Source organism: Rhinichthys klamathensis, unplaced genomic scaffold, assembly GCF_029890125.1.
Source record: "Rhinichthys klamathensis goyatoka isolate OS25496 unplaced genomic scaffold, OSU_Roscu_1.1 h1tg000121l_1, whole genome shotgun sequence".
NCBI classification, from domain to species: Eukaryota; Metazoa; Chordata; class Actinopteri; order Cypriniformes; family Leuciscidae; genus Rhinichthys; species Rhinichthys klamathensis.
In genome coordinates this window covers 2,811,219-2,835,293 of record NW_026606658.1, presented here as the reverse complement: position 1 = coordinate 2,835,293, position 24,075 = coordinate 2,811,219, and the positions used below count along the sequence as shown (strand labels likewise).

At 36.2% G+C, this 24,075-nt stretch overlaps 2 protein-coding genes across 3 annotated transcripts in view; both read right to left on the bottom strand.

Annotated features, from left to right (window-relative positions):
• Positions 1 to 279: 279 nt before the first annotated feature.
• si:dkey-219e21.2 (nuclear factor 7, ovary) lies at positions 280 to 8,447 on the bottom strand. The gene is made up of 10 exons (XM_056255528.1): positions 8,393 to 8,447; positions 8,074 to 8,204; positions 7,865 to 7,963; positions 6,574 to 6,705; positions 6,288 to 6,425; positions 5,984 to 6,112; positions 5,172 to 5,223; positions 5,033 to 5,059; positions 1,207 to 1,233; positions 280 to 1,099 (listed from the first exon to the last, which is right to left on the bottom strand). Exons 1-10 carry the CDS (start codon positions 8,445 to 8,447, stop codon positions 567 to 569), a joined length of 1,323 nt encoding a protein of 440 aa, XP_056111503.1. The 3' UTR covers positions 280 to 566.
• A 3,108-nt stretch (positions 8,448 to 11,555) lies between these two features.
• Positions 11,556 to 24,075, bottom strand: part of capgb (capping protein (actin filament), gelsolin-like b) — a 71,320-nt gene continuing 58,800 nt past the window's right edge. Inside the window, exons 2-9 of one of the 2 annotated variants that reach the window (XM_056255526.1) lie at positions 20,759 to 20,954; positions 16,761 to 16,915; positions 16,467 to 16,628; positions 15,891 to 16,040; positions 14,921 to 15,007; positions 14,415 to 14,547; positions 13,307 to 13,398; positions 11,556 to 12,088 (exon numbers count right to left, since the gene is read on the bottom strand). In XM_056255526.1, the coding sequence (XP_056111501.1) occupies positions 12,023 to 12,088; positions 13,307 to 13,398; positions 14,415 to 14,547; positions 14,921 to 15,007; positions 15,891 to 16,040; positions 16,467 to 16,628; positions 16,761 to 16,915; positions 20,759 to 20,951 (1,038 nt within the window). In that variant the 5' untranslated portion in view covers positions 20,952 to 20,954 and the 3' untranslated portion in view covers positions 11,556 to 12,022. The remainder of the gene's footprint in view (positions 12,089 to 13,306; positions 13,399 to 14,414; positions 14,548 to 14,920; positions 15,008 to 15,890; positions 16,041 to 16,466; positions 16,629 to 16,760; positions 16,916 to 20,758; positions 20,955 to 24,075) is intronic. The other variant, XM_056255527.1, reaches the window with a different exon arrangement.

Sequence of the window (24,075 nt, the reverse complement as noted above, 5' to 3'; positions counted from 1 at the left end):
AGTACAGCAGTACAGTTACAATAACTAAACACATGGTGACCTGCATTTTATGTTTTATTAATACATATAATCATCCTGTTCATTTATAAAAAAAATAGAATGGTTAACCTTTTAATAGACATTATCTACACAAACATTGATAGGCCTATAATAAATATTTATTGATGTTTACAGGATGAATACATATATATGCATGGCTAAATAATGCAATGTTATTAAATATTTGTGTCAAAACACATACTGTTCCTTATACATATGAAGTATAGACAAGCTTAGATGCATATAATTATTTAGCCAGATAAAATATGCAAAGATACATTTTATAAATGGATAAAGATATCCAGGTGTAGCAATCATGTTGTAAAAAATAATAGGATGTATATCTGTGTATTTTTAATAGCTCTCATTAAGCGGGTCCAGCCCACCATGGTGTTGAATCCTCTGAATGGAAAGGTCGCTATTAGTTTCTTTTTAGTTGACAGTAGATTTGGTTCCAGTGAATCATTTGTTAAGTTCTAAATGTTCAAACGAAAGTGCAGAATGAAAGATGAAAACCTGCCTTGTTGTTAAAAGCGGCTATGCTCTTTAGGAGACCATATGGTTATAACGGACCTGCCATCCAGAAGGGCAAAGAAAGGGTACAGCTTCTCACGAAAGTGTCCTGTGAAGGTGAAGATGTGTGATTTGTTCTCCGCGTTGTAGAATGAAATCTGTCCCTCCTCATAATCGATGTATATTCCCATTTTCCGGGGCACCAGCAGCAGAGGCAGGGCCGTTTCAGGATTGGTGCAGGCGAAGAACTGTCGTGTGCTGCGCCACAGGACCCAATAACCATTAGAGGGATTCATTTGAAAGCGGCCGTTCCTTTTTGAAGAAGCAGTTGTCACTCCAACTTTCCAATAACCATTGTTTGCAAATTCCACTTCCCAGTAATGGCGGCCACTCATGTAGCCCTCCCAGCCTAAGACACAGGGCAAGCTATCAAAACGCTGAAGGCTGTATGGCAGATCTGCTTCTGTTAGGCCCTCCTGAACCTTCTTGTGGTCATCAGAGAGCTGCAGCCAAGGGTTGATGGTCATGGGATCAAGACTTACATCAGCTATTTGAGAGAAAGACATGAGGGTGTTACGACTAATGCATTTGACACTTTGCTAATGCTAGAGTGAAGGGATTTTATCTTATTTAAATATGATGATATAAACTTACCTCCTGCACTGACAATCCAGCTCCAGACTGTGAAAAATAAGAGAAAATTATCTCAATATTGAGTTTAGATACCAGGGCCCGTATGTATAAAGCCACTCAGAGTAAAATTTTAGTCTCAAGTCTGTCAAAATTCTAAGAATTACATAATTTTACTCTTATTCCTAAACTTAAGAATAAGTGTGATTCATAAAAGTTCCTAAGTGCTAAGACTTGGTCTCAGCTCCTAAATTATTTAAGAGAGCTGGAGAGGTCTCCTAACCTAGTTAGGAGTAACAAGATGGCAGCAGAGAGGTTAGGCCATGCACTTTTCAACGAAAATATATATAGTTAAATGAGTTGATCAAACAATAAAAAAAAAAGTTTAATCATCAAGGTATTCTTTTTGTAACTTACCTTTAAAAAGTTTAATAGCAATGAAATTAAAGTAATAATTATATTTTTGGCGACTGGAGAAATGCAGCAGTGCACCTGTGATGACTCGGGCCCTTCAGTCCACAGTTATAAGCTCTTGAATAGCACTATTGTGACACTGACCACACCAAATATACAGTGGTGGCCAAAAGTGATGTGCGGAGTTTTTTTTTTTTTTAAATGACCCTACAAGTTTGCTTAAACCATCAAATTATGAGGAAAATATGGCAAAATGACGTGACAAATACATTTATTAACAGCCCAGCAAGCAAGTATTGTGTTATAAAGTTCTGTTGCGTAGGTCCCATCCGTAGCTCGCATTTAAAGACGAAGGCAGGGGCGCAGCGACCCCCGGGAGGTATGAGGTATGGACAGATGAAGGACCCCCAGGATTGGATAGATGAGAAGGTAATAAGTGACGTGACAATTTAGTCTTCCTGGCAGAAATTAAGCAAAAGCTTTTATTTCCATTGTAAAAAATCATTAGTTATCTATTTAGTTAATTTATCTATACAGCCACTCTGGTGAAAACAGTGATGTCATCGTCCAGTTCAGTTCAGTTCTCATATAATGGTATCAATGCAGGCAGATCAATATTATTTTTAAATATTAAGTGACAAATAAGGGCAAACTACAGCTACAGGTTTTAGAAAAACAAAACAAAAAGATAGAGGGAAAATTCCTAACTGGTGATACTTATATCTTAACAGGCTTGGGAGGGATTAAATAGATTAATGGGTCGGCCAAATAAAAAGGATGATAACTGTGTAAGTAAAAGTTTTATTAATGATTTAAATAACTTTTATGGTAGATTTGACACCGTGGAAGGCAAGACTGAATGTGATGAGATATGTAATAATCTCCCTGCAGAATCATCAATAGTTATCAATGAGGCTGGTGTCATGGCAAGCCTTTGTAAACTAAGGCCTAATAAGACCACTGGCCCAGATGGTTTAAAAGCATGCCTTCTTAAAGAGTGTGCTCCTCAACTAAAAGGAGTCTTTGCAAGGTTGTTCCAATTACTTTTGGACACAGGTAAAGTGCCAAAATTATGGAAGTACTCAATAATTAGGCCTGTGGCAAAAAAGCCAAGGGCGAGCATGCCAAATGACTTCTGGCCCATTGCAATAACTTCTATATTGTGTAAAACTATGAAACGAGTTTTAGCTAATCATCTAACTTCGACTGTCGCCTCTAGGTTAGATTCACTTCAGTTTGCATATAAGAGTAACAGAGGTACATGATGCTGTACTGACACTGCTTAATACAGTTACAAAACATCTCATGCATCCCAAAGCATATGTCAGGGTTTTATTCGTGGATTTTAGCTCGGCTTTTAATTCAATGAAGATTCATATTCTCTTAACAAGATGTTAATACAGGTTTAGTCCGCTGGATTAGAAATTGTCTTTCTTGTCGTACACAGAGGGTCTGTGTTCGAGGGACTGTGTCTGATATGCTAACTTTAAGTACAGGTTGCCCACAAGGCTGTGTCCTTTCCCCTGTGTTCTTCTCTCTTTTTACTAATAAGTTTACGATTAAAGAAGAACATTTTAGATTGTTCAAATACGCTGATGATATGGCCTTAGTGGGCCTATTGGACAAAACTAATTTGTTATATGACGCTGCCTATCTGGCTCACATTAAGGCCCTGGAGAAGTGGTGTCATTTTAGCCAACTAGAAATTAACGTGGCAAAGACAAAATAATTGGTTATCTGCCCAAAAGCAGATATGTCAATCCAGCCAATTTCACTTGTGGGTCAACAAGTTGAAATTGTGAAGAAGTTTAGTTCAATTCTTGATTCACACATGAATTTTGCTGATAATTCAGACTACCTTTTTAAAAAGTGTTCGCAACGTTTATTTCTTCTTAGACAACTTAGTGGCCTTGGAGTTAGTCAGCATATTTTAGAACTTGTGTACAAATCCATGGTGGAGAGTGTAATAACTTTTCATCTCACAGCCTGGTATGATCATTTAAATTGCAGATCTAAGAACAAACTTGCCAGAATTGTGACAATTGCAAGCAGAATAGTTGGCAGACAACAGAGGCTACTAGTACAGCTCTATGCTGAAAGGGCGAAGAAGGCAAGGACTATTCTTGCAGATAGTTCTCATCCTCTCTTCAGTCAATTTGAGCCCATGAAATCGGGAAGACGCTACAGAACACCTCTAACAAAATAAAAATGTGTTTAAGAGGTCTTTTATTCCAAATGCTGTTAAAATTCTCAACTCGGCAAGTAAATGATAATCCAAATGACTATAGTGTGAAATGTGATTATTATGTATTTATTTTTTATGAATTGTGATCTGTCTGTTTTATGTCTTTGTCTTCTATTATGGTCTGTATATTTATTTTAATGGCTGGTGAGCCAAAGACAATTTTCCACCTTGGTGGACAATAAAGATATTACAATTAAAAAGCTCACAGGAGAAAAAAAAATCATATATTGTCTGCAACATAATCATTTATTAATATTTGATTTTCCTCTCTTGTTTTTTCACCTGTTCATAATTTATTTGTATGACAGCTTGGCTAAAAATTATGTCAATTTGAAATGTTTCATTGTGTTATCACAAATAAACAATTGACTCCAGGCACAACTACACAATACGCTTACAAAATATTGAACACATTTTTAATACTATTTGAATAAAGGGTGAATCTGACAATTTTCCTTCAATACTAATTTGTGATAATTTTGCACAATGCAAAGCCATTTAAAAAAAATACATTTAAATATTAAAGTTTCAGTGTCTTAATTAAATTATTTTATTATAATTACATTAAATAATTGGTGTCATGCTGCTGTGACCTCACCCTTGCAGGCTCACTATTGGCTGATTCAGAGGGTGAGGGTGGCCATTTTGGGTTCACATCATTGTAGTCCTTAGTTTGCAGCACTTAAGTCCCACTTCAGTCAGCACTTAAAAATCAGTCTTATACTTTACTGAAAGTTGCTTTTAGCTGCTTTATAAAAGTCTCCTACTCTTAGAAAAGTCCTACTCTTTACTAAGTATTTTTTTACACTTAAGTCAAAGCTTAAGACTATTCTTAAGATCATTTCTTAGAAGTTTTATACATACGGGCCCAGATCTTACAACTTAATTGACTTGCTAAGAATATTAGACATTGCAACAGCTAGACTAACACTCTTATGGCAACTCGTAACTATTTTGCATTTTGGCGAATCGGTGGTTAATTCGCATGAATTCATATGATCTCTTTCGTACGTTTTCATATGACACGCCATTGACAACTAAGTTTAGGTGGACCTTCATGCTTACTTTTGTCTAAAAATTATTAATGTACAAATTCATATGAAATCGCCACCTCATAAAATTGGGTTGGTTAGTCATACTTGTGGTTGTTAAATATCTCAAATGTGCTGGGAAAAGTTCTAAAAGAGTTACCTGAATTAGGGATGTATCGTGGCATGCCTGTTTGAGAAAAGAGACCAGAGAAATGAGTTATGAATATTAATTTAAGTGGTGTAGGCTACTCATATTTACAAAATTAATAATGATATTAGCTAGATTTTGGATCCCTCACCAGCTTTCCAGGTACGCTGCTTAGCTGAAAGCCACAGATAAGGAACCATGCCCTAAAATAAATACAAAAACAAGCATTAATAAACAATTTTAATAAAGGGATCATGAACAACCCTTGATCTCTTATACTGTACTTTAGGGTTAAAATTACACGATGCATGATGTATTTACAGACTTTAAGTTGCAAATCAAACAAGCGAACCTGTCGCCAAACTGTTCCCACACAGATAACACATTAATCAAACCATTCTTCAGCTAAGTTATATTTGATATATTACAGCTATTTAATTTCATCATAATTTGATAAATTATTTTTCATCATATATGATGTTTCTCTGTCACTGGTTGTACAGTACATAATAAATGTCTCTCAAATGCAAATGCTCGAACTTATGTCACAGATGGCAATAACTGGTCAACGTACAGTAAACCAAAGATACTTTCTTGAACTTTGCTCTATAAACGACCATAATGATTTCATTTTTCCATCCTTACATTTATCAGAACTATTTTATCTTTGAAGCAATGCAGGCAATTTCATTATATAGTCTCACACTTCGCCCCTGATAATAAAACATATATTACAGATTCTATAGTAAGTATGGAATGTTATTGTTGGTTTCCTCAATAAGATAAAGTGATTCAATATTGACAGAATATTCGTCTCTGGTTTTTCAGTTATATAATTGCTATTTCCTCAAATAAAAAGGCACCACTTTCCAAAACTTTCCCTAAATTTTGCATGACTATATTATACACTACACCATGTCCCAAGCAGAAATACTCAAAGCAGTGCATTCACAGACATCCCACCTTACTGTCTTCCTTTAGCAAACTCCAAGTAATGAACTCCAGCAGTGGCATGAGGGAAACCAGCCTCTTCTTCCTCAGTCCCAGGAGACGCAACATCTGTGCCAGCTCATCTCCCAGCATTCCACAGCTCTGCATTCAGTAAGAAAGAACAAATATGACTATTAAAAAAATGTTAAAGAGTCATTTCACAAGTGGATACCGATTCTAAGAAAGCAGAAAAGTGGACTTTGGGCCACTTAATGTGTTAGTAACAACAGATAAGACACCATCGCTCTAGATAATATAGATATTTTTGTTGTCCCACCTCTGACACACTCTGAATCTCTTTGGCCCACTCCGTGATCCTCTTCTGCACCACCTCACTCTGATCTTTATCCTGCTTTGTGTCCTCTTCCTCCTCCTGATCAATCCTCTCCTTTATCCAAGAATGATTTTTAGACAGCTGAGGATCACACATGCACACAGAAAGCTTAGTTTGAGCAAGTCACCCTATATGGTTGAACTAAAGTCGATCTGTATCACTAGTGTACTCCAGAACAGTACAGTATGATTGAGATGTTTGTCTTTTTTTGAATTACAGTCAATCTCACCTTGTCTACGCTTTGAAGTTCACTGGCCCACTGAAGAATAAGCTTGCGGCTTTCTTCAACACTGCGTTCAGTTCTGCGGTCTGTCTGTCGCTCGGACGGTCCGCTGCATCCTTCACCGGGATCATCCTCGTTCTGTAAATCACATGCACACATTTACAAATCATTTATAGATGGACATTATATATGTACCATATCTGTTATCTGATGATATTACAATATAAGTCGATGTTAGATATTTAATTATTCTTATTAGTTTAAATTATTATATTATATTTGTCGTCATCTAACATGCACTTTATCTTTTAAAACTTAATTTATCTGTAATCAACCATAACATGACATAACATGAGTTTTAAAATCAGTGAATCCCTAAAATGCTATTTTTGTTCTTGATGACAGAGACACATTGTTTATTGAATGCTTCCAGTGCTCATAAACCCCCTTAAGGGCCCTCTAATAACAAGGCAGATAAAAACTAAATAAATGACTGAAATAATCTAAGAAAATTTTATTATTATTATTATTATTATTATTAGTAGTAGTAACTTATCTAATAACCCCTTAACCCCCAGACCCAAACCACCCTCCCACATCCTCACCACAGACATGGTGTGACAAGGCTCAGAATTACAGATGCACAATTGAGGCTATTGATATGTGTTATCAGTTACCCTGGGCTCACATAAACTAATCTAGCACTATACATGTCTCGCATGGCAACGCTTATCACATGATAGCATGGATTATAAAACTTTATTGATTTGAGTTTGCACGCAAAGAGGAGTTTGCCAAGAAATTATTACTTGAGCCGTTAAGGATGGAACGTAAATCTCTGAATCGAAACTTGGCTTTAGTATTTTCCCAAACGATTTTAAGATAGTTGTCTTTACAATGCCTTAAGTTTACTGAACTACTTTATTATATATATATATATAAAACAATATAACAATAAAATAACAATAAAATAATACTGTAAACTGAAAGCATTGTAAAGACAACTGTCTTTACAGGAAAATACTTGAATGTAAAAAAAGCAAACTTTCGATTCAGAGAATTATTCCATCCTTTATATATATATATATATATATATATATATACACACAGCTAAAATGATATATATCATTTTATATTTAATTCCATCCTTTATATATATATATATATACACAGCTAAAATTATATATATATACATATACACACGCAATATAACATTATATATATATATATATATATATATACACAGTATGTAATAAAATAAATTCTTTTGTAAATTGTAAAATAATTAGTGGCTGACCTTACAAACTTGTGCCACCTGCTGCTTCCAGTGGTTGATGAATCTGATGCACTCTTCCAAGCTGCGGAGGTCCTGCAGGCCCTGCTGACGTTGCCTTTGCTGGAAACAAACATGAAATATTTATCATGAGTGTGGTGCACAAATGATTGTGATCATGACCCAACATTGATAACAGACCATAACATCCTCGAGTTAGTTAGAGTTGTTACCTGTGAACGGGTAGAAAATCCGCTACTGCTCTTGAAGGGGCCGGTGGGGGCAGAACTGTGGACCTGAACAGTTTCCTCTGGTAGCGTCCAGCGCACGGCCCCAATAGAGTTACTCTGCTTTTGGGGCCCTTCTGCAGAGGAACAGAAAGAGGGAAGGTTTTTGACTTAGTTCGATTTTAATTGGTGTAGAAATCAACATCTCACACAGCAGTTTGAAATGAATGTAATGTGTTAAATAAACAGAAATACAAGCAGTACAGACATCTCTAGTTGTCTTCTATTAAAAACAGAGAGAGAACATATTATGTAAGAGCCATACTTTTGTCCTTCAGGATGCTCTTCATCGTGTATGGCTTTGTGTTATATTCCAGCATATAACACCTATAAAGAGGGATATTTTTTAGAGGGACATATTTAAAAGTTATGAATATTATCAATGCAAATTAACTTATTAATGGAACACATTTACTAAACCTTGATGATGAAGAACATAAAACAATAATACATATCTTATACTTTAATAATAATGAACTGTAATCATACATTTATTAACTTATATTATAAAAATACGTATATTATACAATGTTTTTGTAATACATTTTAAATATCATAAAGTACTATATTTATATTACTAAAAATAAATAACAAAATTACAATCCTGATGCTCAAAGAAGATGATTTCCAGGGAATGCATGAACTGATAAAATAGATTGAATACAAAACATGTTGCTTTGGATAATTGGATAATCTGCCAAAAGCATAAATGCAATAATAATCATAATAATTCTGTCAAAGAAGTTAACAATAATATACAGTTTTTCAGTAACGGCACGTTGTAACTGACATCATGATAAAAGCTATGCATGAGACTCAAATGAGACTTACCCAAGATGAAGTGTTGGGAAGGTGAATGCTGAAGGTGTCTGGGGAAACTGATCATTGGCGCTCGCTCAGCCCTTGTTTAAGCTCATTGCCATGGTTTGAACTTTGGACCTGAATTATTACGGTCATGATACAATGAGGTGGAGGCCAAGGAAAGCTACGTGATGAGATATGAGAGTCTTTCCCAGCAATGATTCAGACAAAATAAAGACAGCGAATACACTCACGCAGTGCGTATAATGCCAAATACATTTACTGATTCAGTGAACACTCACTATGTGATACATGTGGTTGTTAATCAGATTTCATTCAGTAAACTTTTGTTAAATACTTAAAAGGCCTCACATTTGTGCGGCCATCCTTCCTCTGCACACAGTATATATAAAAGATGGATGGTTATATTATATGACTATAAACAGTTTATGTAACCTAAAAAAGTAATGCTGTACAAATGTCAGGGAGCTCAATATCAAGGATTGTAAAAGTATGATGGTAAATACCAGTAAACAGAGCAACTGCTGCTCACCTTATAAACCAATAAAGGAAGTTCCTGCATGATATGCATTTATTGAAAATGTATTTAATTTCTCATTATGGTTGTTTGTTCACAAGCATGTTCACAACCAAAAATGTAATGGCAATGACATGTCGTTTGAACTTTGTGGGGAAAATTATGATTATTATAACTGCTAAGGATAGCTGTTAGCATGAACTTTATTTCAGTAACATGCTGTTTCACACACTAAAATTTCATAAGAGTTGGATAATAATTTAGTTGAAATGGACATTTTAAATTTTATAATCCATAAACCCATTAAGTCACTTCTTGTGTTCACCGTGTTTTCCATAAATTGATTGGTGTGATTAAATAAATAATAATCTCCGTTTAAACTCCTGAATTTGAATTTAGGTATATAAAACGGGTGCATAATTGTATTATGTATTTTAATTTAAATAGAATGTAACAAAATGTTTAAAAACTCAAAGAACCATTATAAACATGTCTAGTACTTTTTATATAAACACAATTAATCCTGTAAACAATATGCTTTTTATCCAGAAACATTTAATGTCTGACATGCCACCAATAGACATTTGTACTTATTTAATTTATGTACCATGGGAGAGTTAAACATTTTTTGGGGGTGTCAATATTTTTTTTTATAAAAGTTAGCTGAACAATGTGCAGTTTTGATGGCTGTGTTAATGTAACAGCATTGAACAAAAAAATGTCTAGATGTATTATCGGTTGAAAAGTGTATGTTATATATCATGGGACAATGGACATAATTACTCAGAATACATTCAAATACATTATTTATGGCTTGTCCTGAATCTGCCAGTTGCAAGTGAAAATACCAGTTGCAATTCAGTAAATTCCTCTTTGTGTCATTCCAATTACAATTCAACATTTTGTGGAGTGTTCCTAATTCAATTCAAATTCATTAACTGAAAGGGGGTGTGAATGATTTTTTTATTAATCATAACTAACATTTATTTTTTCTTGCAAGATTAATAATTATGTGCTTTTGAAACGTAAATGTCCCCACCAGTCAGTGTGTGTGTGTGTCTGAATCATGTCCGAATATAACAAAAGAGGAAATTAAACTAGACAGATGTCTAAATATATAAACTCATGACTTTGAGTATCAAAGTGAGATAATCAAGAAATCAGTGTTTGCTCATAACGAGAAACAGTAGGGTTTGCTGAATTATACATATGATCCAATCATATTTAAGAAAAATTATGTAATTATGTCACCTTTGCCATGCTCCTGTTCTATAAAAAACTGTGGCATTCTTTTTGCTGGTGGGATTCTCTCGGAATTTTTTTCTGTGGTCCTCCGGCCGTGATTAAAGCATATTCTTAGGCATTGTCTGGAGTATGTCTAGTTAAGTATGTCTGCGCAGCAAGTTAGTGGAGGACTAGAGATTTTATTTCATAGTGATAGTGTTCATAAGGTTCAAGACGTTTACCGACTCCGCCGACGTCGATTAGGAGACGCGCTAGAGGATAAGTATTAAACGTCGATCAGGAGACGTTTAGGGGCGTCGATTAGGGGGCGACCCAGGTAAACTTAAGTCAGGTGCGTAGGGGGAAAAAATCTACCACAGGGGCGTATTCTTAAACTGTGACCTTTTCCCAACCCTGCTTATCATGACCTAAATATCACACCCTAATCACACAGCATAATTCAGTTCACACCATAAAACAGTTCACGTGAAAGTAGGTGAACATTTTCTGAAACCATGCCATTCCATGTCATTCCTCCACTAATCCAAAATTCAGATTTATAAACCAATAATAATACAAATAAACCAATGGGTTCACAGATCAAACTTTATAGTTCTCATACAAATAAAAAAGTATCTCTTAACACAGCAGGCTACATGTGTAGCTTTATAAATTTTGAGTTGGTAAGCTTTTATTTCTCATACAGTAAGTGTATTTATGAGTTTATGTAAACCACGGTCACATGCCCTGAATGCAAATGACCCTTACCTGTACCCTTACGTAACATCAGTGTCCTCTTATCTGTCTAAAGGGGAATTCCAGTGCATTAGCATGAATGCACGTCTGAGCAATAATCCCAGAAGTCTTTCCTGTTGTTGCAAATGCATTTTTATTGCCATGCTGCAGTTACATACACAAAATGAGTAAAAAAAAAAGCAACAAGCACAAGAATTTCCACAGAGTTTGTGAAATAGTGCATTGGCTTGAAAAATTAGTAACATTATTCTGTTTTTAAGTAGAAGTGGCATCTACTCAGCGGTTCGTGGCTGTCAAGGCTGCAACATAGATTTGACTTTCTCAATCAAAAAGGGGGAAATGCTTAAAACTCTTTAAAATTTGTATTGATCAATATAAACATCTTTTAAAAGACATACAAATATGGTAACAGACAAATAGTAAAGCCTCTCTCATTCATACGCATGATCTTATTTAATAAAACTGTACATTTGTTAATAATGTAATATCTCTGTGACTTTATTTAAGTGAATTACAGTATCTTTTTGACAACTGGTTGAGTGCAGTTTATTCTTTGATCATGCAGTGAAATGAGGTTTAATTCCAGTTTAGGAAAAACTGTTTAAAGATAACAGTCTCTCTGCCCTGTGGTAAAATCTCCACCTGTAAGACAGAAACACACTACATTTTCAGAGGATCTGGCATCTATTCACATGGGTACTATAAACTCAACAGTTTTTTAGTTCTTTTGAGTAATGCTTCGAAAGGCCAGACCAAACATAATGAATATAGAATAGTATTTCATAGAATACTTTTGTCGACCAAGCAATATTGCATGACGCATGAATTTAGAAGACAGATGCTGTAATTTGCTAATTATAAATCGCCAACTCACCTACTCATATCATAATCAGAATTGTAAGCGCATGTCACGGTTTGTTTAAGCAGGCACAATAACATTAGCTCAACCAATAGCATGTGTTTTGGGGGGCGTGACTTTTTATGGTGCAAGTCCTCCTGAAAAGTTCGTATTTACAAGTTGAGAAGTAGTGTTTACGACGTCTGGTGCGTTTAAGTCACTTTCATCGGAGCAAGATGGCGGTGTACCTTTCCTAGATAGCACAAGTCTATTTGATGTGATGTTTACATCTGGAAGACGTATTTTTAAGAGTGTTTGCTCATCTGCAATACGACTATAGGACGTTTCCTGTCAGATGTCAAATAGACGTTTAGAAGATGTCTTTAAGATGTAATGATTTAGAATGCATGTTAAACTGACATCTTCTAAACGTCTATTAGATATCTGACAGGAAACGTCCTATAGACATATTGCAGATGAGCAAACACTCTTAAAAATACGTCTTCCAGATGTAAACATCACATCAAATAGACTTGTGCTATCTGGGTTTCTTTATTAACTACACAAGGTTTTTAAACTCTACAAAAGAAACAAAGAATGTGCATTAGGTGTGTTTTGCTTTTTAATGTTTTTATTAATTTATAAAGCCACTGTAAACTTTATCATTACATATTATATAGTTATATCACAATGCTATTACATTTTGTGGAGGGAATCAGCTTATTTTGTTGTGAATAAAAAAGCCTGACAATGTCACTGCTAAATACCTATAAATATTGTGGTATTCTGCCACGCCCCCAACTTGTAAAGATCGGGGTTAAAAGAAAATCCAGAGCTTCCCATTCGTATTTACGACTTTGTGATGCCGTTCGTGTGCGTTCAACTCGTAAATACGATCTTTTCGACTTCCTGGGTCAATACATTTCCAGTTCTTAGGGGTCGCTACTGGTGCATAAATTACAGACTTTTCAAACTTTTAATATTAAAATTTAAACCACAAGAGTAATTCTACAAGTGCTGACCTGTGTTTTCATCTTGGGGTAATTCATTTGCTGGATGAAGTCATCTGCCATTTTCAGAGCAGCCCTCTTCTCTTCTGCGTTCGCTCCACTCCCTGAGAATCATAGAAAACATTTCAATAATGAAACTTATTTATGCATGCATGCATGTATACTACCATTCATAGGTTTGGGGTCAATAAGATTTTTTTATATTTTTTTAAATACGACTCTAATAGCCTGGTTAAAACCAGACCATTCTCAGTTGTAACTGAGTTATGGTCTGGCAAAGCGTCATAGACAAATCATTTCCAGAGGGGCGTCACCAACGGACGTCGCGGATAGACCTAAAATCAATCAGAGCGATGAAGGAGATGACGTATTCAGAGCGGCAGAAACATCTCCGAGTGTTGTTCTTTGCTCGGTTTTTAACAAAAAGGAAACGTTCAAATCGCTTAAAACAGAGGCGATAGCTGATTCGAACGAGTGATGTTCGACGGCGGCATCCATCTTTGTAATGTAGGCTACAAAATCATATTCAAAATCCCAGCGCTGTCGTCATCGTGTAAAGCCCGCCCCAACGTTTCTGATTGGTGCCTCGATTTCGACGGATTGGAAATGGGCTTGAATGAGCTCTTTACCAGACTAACTTTCAGAGCAAATCTAAATTTGCCGGAAGTTGTTTGGGTTTTCCCAGGCTACGACTCTAATGCTCACCAAGCATTAATATATTTAAATATCCTATTTATTTATTTTCAGCATCATTACTCCAGTCTTCAGTGTCACACGACCCTTCAGAAATCAGGATATAGATCTAGGAATATACTGATTTGCTGCTCAAGAAACATTTCTTCTCATTACCTTAGTTAAAAATGGTTGTGCTGCTTCATATTTTTGTAGAAACTGTAATCTTTTTTTTTTTCAGGACTCTTTGATGAATAGAAAGTTCAAAAGGACAGCATTTATTTGAAATGGAATTCTTTTGTAACATTATAATTGTCTTTACTGTTGAATGCGTCCTTGCAGAAGAAATCTTACTTAAATGGTAGTGTATATTATATACAGAATAGAAGTGTTTTGTTCACCAGACACTTATCGTGTTATTGTGACATGCATGCACAATTTTTCTTACCTTTCCAAACAAAGATCTTTCCATTGGCCCCATTGTCCAGGATAAAGCAGTCATCACGTACCAGTAAGTCCTTGGCAAATGGACTTTTCTCTGATACCTTGGTCAACTTCATTGACCCTGTTGCATCTGAAACCTATAAAGAAATGACCATTTCTCCAGATTGAATGCACATGAAACATAAATGATATGTTTGCTAGACCTTTTAGGAATTTTTTAAACATCAGATAAACGTGCAGTCTATGGGTCAAACACAGCGGATAACGGCGCACACTCTGACCAAAACCCCGGTTTTCAAAAATGTTCGGTTTCAGTGTCCTGATACTGCGTTTCCGTGAGGGCGAACGGCCGAACCGCGTAAAAAAAGTCACGGTTATAAAAATACCCAAGTCCGTGTGGACAAGGCCTAAGGCTTATTTGAAAACTACAAGTATGTAGTGTCTAGGAGCTCAGTTTTGAACCCCTGGTTTAGATTAACACAAGCCTAACACATAACAGAGTTGCGGTACCTTGTAGAGGGAGGCAGAATTTGATGCATCTGCTTCACTGTCTTCCTCTGGAGTGCTTTCTTTCAGCTCTGTCACTGGACCAAGAACCTGTTTATTATAACAGAAGACAGAGAGGACGAGAGCAACACAGTCAGAGCTCATCGCCAAAAACCAGTATTCATAAACATGACATGTTTTGTTTTTCAATTCTAATGTCAAAAAATTTATTTTGTGTGTGGGTGTTTTGCACTTCAGATAAAGTAAAGAAAGACTATTTAGTGATCAACTCTGAAAATGTGCATATTATGTTATATTATTATAAATTTAGACTGTTATAAACTAAATTATGAAGTGTTTATAATTTATTATCAGTGATTTTAGCTGAAATACTGGTGTACAAAATGGTGTTCCGCTGTGTTTTAGAAGAACTAATGGTTTTCTGAAATGTACTTATTCACTGTTTACTTATTTAAAGCATGTTAAAAGTATGTTGTTCTTTCAGATTTTTTCATTCTGGGCTTTAATTTGAGTGCAAAAAAAGAAAAGGAATAAAAGCTGAGTGCTTTTCTTTAAAAAAAACACAAACGTATCAACCTTCTGATTATACTGTTTCTGGGTCCAAAACCTCCATTTCAACAGCTGTTTATGAGCACTATTCATTTACAGCACACCCTTAAGATAAGCTTTTAAAAACTTGCGGTGTACACTGCCGTTTCCGGATACCAATATTTTAACAATTCAGAATAGATTAATCACTGTCTGGCCTACTGAGATTTCGGTATGAAGATAAAGGTTAGGATCACGATTTTTGGGTTTTACTACAGCACACCGTGGGTGTATATTAGCACCGTTTGTTGTTTCCTTTTGGGTAATTGTGGCATTGAAGTGTAAAGCTAAAGAATCATAGAGAGTTGAGTTGGCAGAGTTGACAGAGTAGAAAAATATACTGTATATATATATTTTATGTCAAAATACACTGGCCTGTTGTTACCTGTAGCATTTCCTGTGTCTCCTCTCCCTCATTGATGTTAGTGATCTTGGCTTTGCCGTGTCTCTCTGTATCTCTGATCAGAGTGGCGATCTCCTGCACCTTCTGCTTCTCAAAGATGTTTGCCTGAGATCCTATCCATGACACAATTATCTAGAGAATAAAAAGATTTTATAATAATTATAAAAAAATGAATTTCAAATAACTGCTACATTATATTTTGTTGATATGCAGTGTTGTACAATGCAGAGCAGTTTACGTTTTTATTTTATCAGATAAAAGCATTTTATTTGAAATAGGATTATTTTTTTGCATTTCTTTACTGTAACTTTTGATAATTTTAATGCATCCTTGCTAAATAAAATAATTCTTTCAAACAAACAAACGTACTGACCCCAAACTTTTTAACAGAAGTGTATAGAGAGACATACATCCCAGACAGCAACATAGTGTCGGCCCAGATCCGGCCCACATCTGGTACGTGTTGATTCCACACGTGTACTGGATGTGGGCCGGATCGGGGGCAGACACTATATGTTGCTGTCTGGGATAGCAAAAGTCAAACAGACAGGCACAAACCTCGCCCAGGTCGAGTATGAAGCAGTCCCCTTTGTTAAAGCTCTGCCAGCTCAAATCCACTTCCTTGGCTCTGATGTTGCGCTTCCCTTTGATTTGGTATAACCTCTGAACAGGTCCAGATCCAGACTGTGTTCTTCTGAAGCCAGACTCCACACCTCCCTCCTGTACAAACAGAATAGCGTGACTATGCAAGGAACATAAGCACTCTTTAATTGAAATAATTTCATTTATACTGTATATAAAGCCTTTTTGTGTACATGTGAGAGAATGTGAACACACACAAACACATCTCACCTTGTAGCTGACTCCTCGAGGGAAGAGGTTCATGAATTCTGGGGACTCATAGCCCTGAACCTGTCTGTGCTGGACTGGATCTCCTCCCAGGAAGTTATCCAGCTGCGTAGCCAACATGGCACAAGCTACCTGCTCGTCACGAGACGATTTCTCTCCTAAAAGGGAGAAAGAGGAAGAGAGAAAACTAGGTTACACTTTATTTTGATGGGTTCAACACTTAACCTACCCCTAAAAAATGGTTTGTTCATGTTAGTTCACAGTGCATTAACATTAACAAAGATTAATAAATGCTGTATAAGTGCAGTTCATTATAAGTTCATGCTAATTAATGTAGTTAACATTAGTTAACTACATTAATTAGCATGAACTAATATTGTATAGTCAGTGTTACCAAATTAATATATATTGCATAATCGGTAACACTTTACAATAAGGTCTCATTTGTTAACATTAATGAATGCATTTGTTAGTGCATGAAGTAACTATGAGCACTGAGCTGTATATTATTATTAACCTGTTAACATCAGTTAATAAAAATACTATTGTTCATTGTCTGTTCATGTTAGTTCAAAGTGCATTAACCAATGTTAACAAAAATACCTTTTGATTATTTTGAAATTAACATTCACTCAGATTAACAACTGCTGTAGAAGTATTGTTTATTGTTAGTTCATGTTAACTAATGTAGTTAACTTATGTTAGCAAATGAAACCTTAGTGTTACCCAATCATTTAAAAGTATGGAATCCACTCACATAATTCACTTTACAAACTTCCTCTCTTACATGCAGCCAATAAAAAGGTCAGCAAATACAAATAAGAGAAAGCAATTAGGAAGAACGTTCTTTCAACAAACACTGTGTGTGTTGAAAACTAGTGCAATTTTGCACAATTCTGTCCTGTGTGATATGCCACCAACGCAGCCACTTCCTCTGCACCTCTGAGGAACTGTTTTCTGAGCTGAATTGTTTGACTTAAATGCAATGCCGTTTGTGGTAGGGCTTGGGCGAATTATCAAAATTTATTTTAAGTTGTTCGTTTTTCTTTCTACAGTTATGTATGTAAAAAATAATTAAGAGAAAATTATTATTGCGCTGCATTTCGTTTAGCAATGATGATATGAAATATATAGCAATATATTGCTTTTTTTTTATTACCTTTTTCAACACTTGAGGTTCAAGGAAATATGCTGTTGAAAAGACTTTTCAGGTTAAATAAATGCATGATGTTTCAAAAATTGAAAAGTGCATAATTATTATTTATTACTTTTTTTAAGGTTTTAAGGTTCAAGGAAACATGCTGTTAAAAGGTTCAATAAATGCAATAAATAATAAATGCATGATGTTTTCAGAGTCAATGAGTTATTGTAAAACAATCGTGATCTCAATCATGAACAGAATAATCATGATTTTCTGGTATGTAGACGTGTAGAACACGGAGGTATTGTCTCTGCTGCAGTAGAAGGTTCATTATGAATGAATGATATGGTTGTGTTAGGAACTGAGACCAGGGATTCTGGGTAATGAAGAGATGGATTGAGGCTGTTTATGGATAAGGGATGGTTAATGAGAAGGCATGAGAGAAGATGGCTCATCATGCTGACAACCTGCTTAGTGTTACCTAAAGCACCGGATACACCATAAGACAATAGACCTAACTGAAGTCCTGTCCCAGGCCTGCTGAAACATTAATGACCTATGAAAACACACGCCCATGCCTTTTTCCTTTGGGAGTCTTCCCTCTTCACCCCTCTCTCCTATCTATCAGCCGTTCCATCCCAACTTTCTGTGCACTCACTCAGACTGGGTCAGGTCCACTCGACTGTGTGATCATGCGTATCCTTTATCTCAACAGGCTATTGTCTCAGTCTTTCAGACCCCATAAGAATCATGACTGACTGACCCTGGCTTCACTTTTTGTTATGTATATCCTCATGCCATATGTAATGTTGTTCTATGGAACATAACATTTTTTAAGAATCTTTGTGCATCTTTTTTCCCCATAAAACAGCCATAGCGACCATGTCTTAAATTAAAAAAATTATTTAAATGAATAAAAAAGTGGTATAAAAACATTTAAGACTTTGTGTCCATCGTTTTTCCATAAAAAATAAATAGTTCATAGTGACCATGTCTGTCCAGCTTCAAAAGTAACAAAGAAATAAACTTGGGGTCTTTTCTTAATTGTAGTATTATAAGTAAATAATGACATAATTTGCTTTAGTCATTAGCATGATGGTGAATTTAGTGAATTAAAGGAGGGGATTCACTACTGGCAAGATGGGCTTTTTAATAAAACTTGGCTTTCTATGCAGGAGAAAAGCAAAAATAATGGTTTCACTTTATTTTAATGGTCCCTTTAACACATTCTGTTGACTATAAGTAACGTTGCACCAACATGTCAACTGATTTTCATTAGAGTGTTAGTAGAGTATTATTAGACTGGTAGAGTAATAAGTTGACATAGTTGCAAAGTTACTTATAGTCAGTAGAATGTCTGTTGGAGGATCATCACAATAAAGAGTTAGCGATATTAAGCATGCAGTCTACTAATACTCTAATGAGAGTTAGTTGACATGTAGTTGCAAAGTTACCATCAAAATAAAGTGTTACCAAAATATTTTTGAAATCGATTCTCATGACTAGAGAAAACAGAGAAAAAAAGGCTGTGGTGTTCCCTTTTTACCAAAAACATCAACTTTTGATGTTTTTTCTTTTATACAAGCTCTTAAGATGATTCATGATGTCTCAAGGCATTTAACGATTATCTTATGGCAAATCCACAGTGACGGATGGTTGAATAAAGTTTACTATGAATTGGCAGTCGAAGAGTCCACCTTTTTCAAACCTGGGAGCTACAGGTGCCACCCTTCTGTCAATCCTATTGTCCTTGGGCGGGAATACAAAAATGCGGAAGTTTGATCTGTAGTTTTAATAAAATCCCAGGATTCCACCGGATTATGTAAAATCCTATGTAGAGTCCTTCCTGTGCACTTTTGCTGTCAAACTGCGATATTTGGGTGCAGGTAACACAGAGAAAGACTACACAATGTTAATTTACTTATGTAATGCAATGCACAGCTCTTACTGGTCTACGTCCGTGTAAACCTCACTCCCCTGGCCTCAAGAGGTGTGCTGACACTAAAGGCTGTGGTCTATAACGTCCTTGTTAGCGAGCCTGCCTCCCATGCCGCCGATGCCGGAGACCCCGGTTCGAATCCCACTTGGAGTGTGTTGAGTAGGACCGGTCACATTTGGTGCCGTGACCCAGATGGGCGTGAGGTTTAGGGGGGTGAGTTTAATAAACATAGCCCAGTAAGAGCTGTGCCTGTAAACTAGGGTTGGGCCGATGGACGATATCATTTAGCCGACATCGCGATTTGGGCCGTAGTTCAGAGATTCCTGTCTGTCGGATTTAAGTTATTACAGCGCGTGAATTCATCAGTTTCTCCCGAAATACATGAAAGTAAGTGGCCGGTGAACTGAAAATATAGTTGACTTTATAGTTATTTACACTGTCTCTGATATGAACAAAAACCGATTGTTATTGCTGCTTCCATAGACACCATTGTGTATTTTACAAACTATAAATGTATTGTTTTGCTATAAATTATGTATTTAAATGTCTGAAACCTAAAATAAATATTATGTGGTTAAAAACACTGAACAGTTGTGATATAGCCTATGACAAGCGCTGAGCGCGTCCGTCTTTGGCTCAGCACCAGCCATAGCGCGAAAGCAGTTTGAATCTGGCAGTGATGTCACGTCACTGTACATTCGCTCTAAGTGCTCAGCTGCTGCAGAGCTGCCGACATCGAAATTGCTGATGAGATATAGAGGAAAATGAGAATATTACTTGCCTACTTGCCATATGATGTTAATCATTAAAAGTATGAAATGATGTCATCAAATACTAAATTGTGTATCCCGTGTATTTCAGACTGCATAGCTGAAAGCGACAAAATTAACCAATGGAGAAAATCAGCAGCTATCATCTCACCAATCCACATGTGGAGGTCTGCACCCTGGTCACCCCGGTTATCCAGCACAAGGTAGGAGTCACCATTGAAGAACGCCCCCACCTCAGTTTTATCCAGAGGAACAGCCTTCATCTTCTCCACTCGCCAACATCTCAGTCCCGGCTGCCTAATCTCGTCCCCAAACTGCCCTGGAGCGGCCTGAAATCGGAGCATTCTGCAGAAACAGAACAAATTGTGAAGAGAGGACTGGATCAAAAAATGAAGCCCATGAAAGACTACGGGCAGCAGACATCTGATTTATGGATTAATAAAAATATTCATTCTTTGTCCTGAACTATGTTTTGAAAGCTGAAGCGATTGCCTGTGACTTGAGGTCAGTGTTTCGCAGGCCTGTTCCTGGAGAATTCCCGTGTTAAATACAAGGTTAGGACACACAGGGTGCTTCTCAATTTGAAGGCTTCGTCCTATAAGGCTGCATATCTAGGCTGTCACATCATCAAGCTCCGTCGAAGTTCAATGATCAGCATTTAATTGATATAGAATGTTTTTGAAAAAGTCTTTACTGTCACTTTACCTTACTGAATACAAGTATTAAAAAAAAAAATCGTACTGACCCCAAACTTTTGAACGGTAGTGTACTGTATATTTAGGTACAGAAAGTGTATATTTTAATTTAAAAAGAGAAGAAAATATTTCATATTACATGTTTCTTTAACAGGAAATATTTATTTTCACAAGTTGATGAACAGTTATTCTTTTGGCGCGGTTTTCCCATCACCTAACTTAAATGCATTTTCCACAACATTTTGCTAAAAAAAAAAGAGAAAACCCAAAACCTAGCAGCATGCTTCATAATAAAACCCTACAAGTCATTTGGCTTTTGGCCCAATGGGTACTCTATTGTAGCTCTGCTCCTCTCACTAATTTGCCAAGAGAGCTATCAGTTAAAGACTACTGTTATCTGATTGGTTCTCTGACCTGTCAGTAACCTGACTGCCAAAACACATGGTTTGGATTCTGCAAATCTGTTTGTTTGGACACTACAGACAGTGTCAGTGTGATGGAGGTATCTTTGACAGGCACGTGGATTAACAACATAAAATATTGCTGCTGCAAATAAACTGGCATGGTAAAAATAAATCAATCAGTCTAATTAGGCTCTTCTTATAATGGTCTGACACTGAGAGGAGCTCTGCATTACTTCACTCTCATTTAAAGAAGAGGCCTCTTATGTCACTCCAAGACATGCCATACAGAGAGTCAGACACGTCCAGTTTCACAACGCCAAAGAATCTTATTTGCACACATAGTTTCTGTTGTGAACACATATGAAACAATGACAAAGGGTAAATTGCGCTGCTGGCTGCTCCTCCCTCTTTATCTGTCCCTTCAGTCCATATATTCTGTTTAGTCACAGTTGGACATGACGCCTCATAAACTGCATAAGCATTAACAGGGAACAACCCCTAATAAATACCATGATTCATTTGTAGCTATTCCCAGTTCACTTTATAATACACATTTATGATCGGTTTTAAAAATGTATGAGACATAGTAATAGTAATTTTGAGAGAAGATAGAAGATGTAGCTACTGTAATGTGTTGTAAAAACGGTTATTAAGAAAAGAAGCGAGCTAGACAGTTTCAGTCATAAAACCAAAATAAAATCAAAGATTTTATTTAACCTGGTCCTGTCAGAGCTAAACATTAAAGTCACCATGAAATCAAAATTAGCAGTATTTTCTTTGCACTAAATGTAAGTAGTAGTTATTTTAGCCGTTAAACACTTTATTCCCACAATTACCGGATTGGTCGCGTCAAAAGCTGACGTCACCCGCCTCCACGCCATTGATTCTGTTATCTACGATTTATTTACTACAAATTATTAACCATACACATTTTTTTAATTAAAATAACTTCCCCTCGCTCTTGCAAAATCTTTTTTTCTTTTCTCTTCTCTGATAATGTGTTTACTTGCACAAGGGCGGGGCAACCGCCAAAGATGGGGCAACCGCTAAACCAATACAAAGTTATTTGTATCCTCCATGTCATGAACAAGCAATGGCCTCAGTGTTCACACTGCTCCACCTCATCGAGGACTTTAACACCCAACCCTCAAACTAAAGAGTGGTGTAAAACAGTAATTCATTCTGGTTTATCGAGGAAGCTGATGTGAAAGTGTCTCAGCTTAAGCAAAAAAATGACCAATAGCGTGTAAGAATTGCCCAACTGCAGTGACTCCATGTAGAACCACAGGGCAAAGAACAAGCAAGCTGGCACAATCTGTTTCCTGTGATGATTTGCAAGTTTCTGCGAGTTCTTTGAAAATGTAGGGAAGCCAAGGACCCAATATGCTTATGTGACATAACTGAATGTAACAGCCATTCATTAACAAAATCACAGATGGTCTAATGATCCCTTTCCATATTCATTACCATTTGGAATTAATTAACTCAAAACATAACCTCTATAATATATAAAAAATATTAATTAAAAAAACCTATAAAAAATAAGAATATTTTTAACGGTGAAGTGTGTAACTGTGATTTTAGTGTCACCAAGCAGAATTTCAAAAAGAATGCGTTTGAAATTGCATACCGTCACCCTTCATATGAAGGATTTTAGTAGGCGAAACAGTACATGTAGAGTAGTATGTCCGAATTTATAGTATTCATAAAACATAACATGACAAAGACAACATGGCAGATGTAGTAATTAATACTACACAAATTCATACTATATTGAACATACTTTTAAACGGTCGCAAAGACCTACTCAGACAGTATGTCATTTCAGACGTAGCTTAAGAGTAGGTATATTATTTTAAGAAGAACCTAATTTGCAACTGTAAAAAATGATGTACTATAAACGTATGAACACAGTCCGAAAATACGACAGCCACCACGTGCACTGTTCTACATATCTACGACATCAATTGCATCACTTCCCTGCCATTCAAAGTTGTCCATTAAATGCGCAGTTCGTCCTGGTATTTTTCACCTATGAATACTACTAATTCAGGCATACTAATGTCACAAACTACTTTTCATTTACTATATTAGAGAAGAATGCATGATTGGATGTGGGTATTGTTTTCAGACATGTTTCCTGAACACTCCCCCCATCTGCCATTGGCCAAACAGACATAATATAGTCCCACCCCCTCTGCCACACCATTGGCAGTTATGTCACTACTCCAACACTGCCATTCATAAATCCTCTCCCATAGCCTCATGGCATAGTAAAGTGTGCATAGTATGCACACTTCAGAATCTCATCAGAAGAAGTAGATCATCCGGGTACTTTTTGCCTACTCTTTTATGAGTAGGGTACTGTG

Coding starts and splice junctions, on each gene's coding strand:
- si:dkey-219e21.2 (XM_056255528.1), bottom strand. CDS start 8,447: ATGCTGGAATATAACACAAAGCCATACACGATGAAGAGCATCCTGAAG. Junction 7,964..8,073: donor GATTTTCTACCCGTTCACAG/GTAACAACTCTA, acceptor GTTTGTTTCCAG/CAAAGGCAACGTCAGCAGGG. Junction 5,224..5,983: donor TGCTAAAGGAAGACAGTAAG/GTGGGATGTCTG, acceptor TATTTATTTTAG/GGCATGGTTCCTTATCTGTG.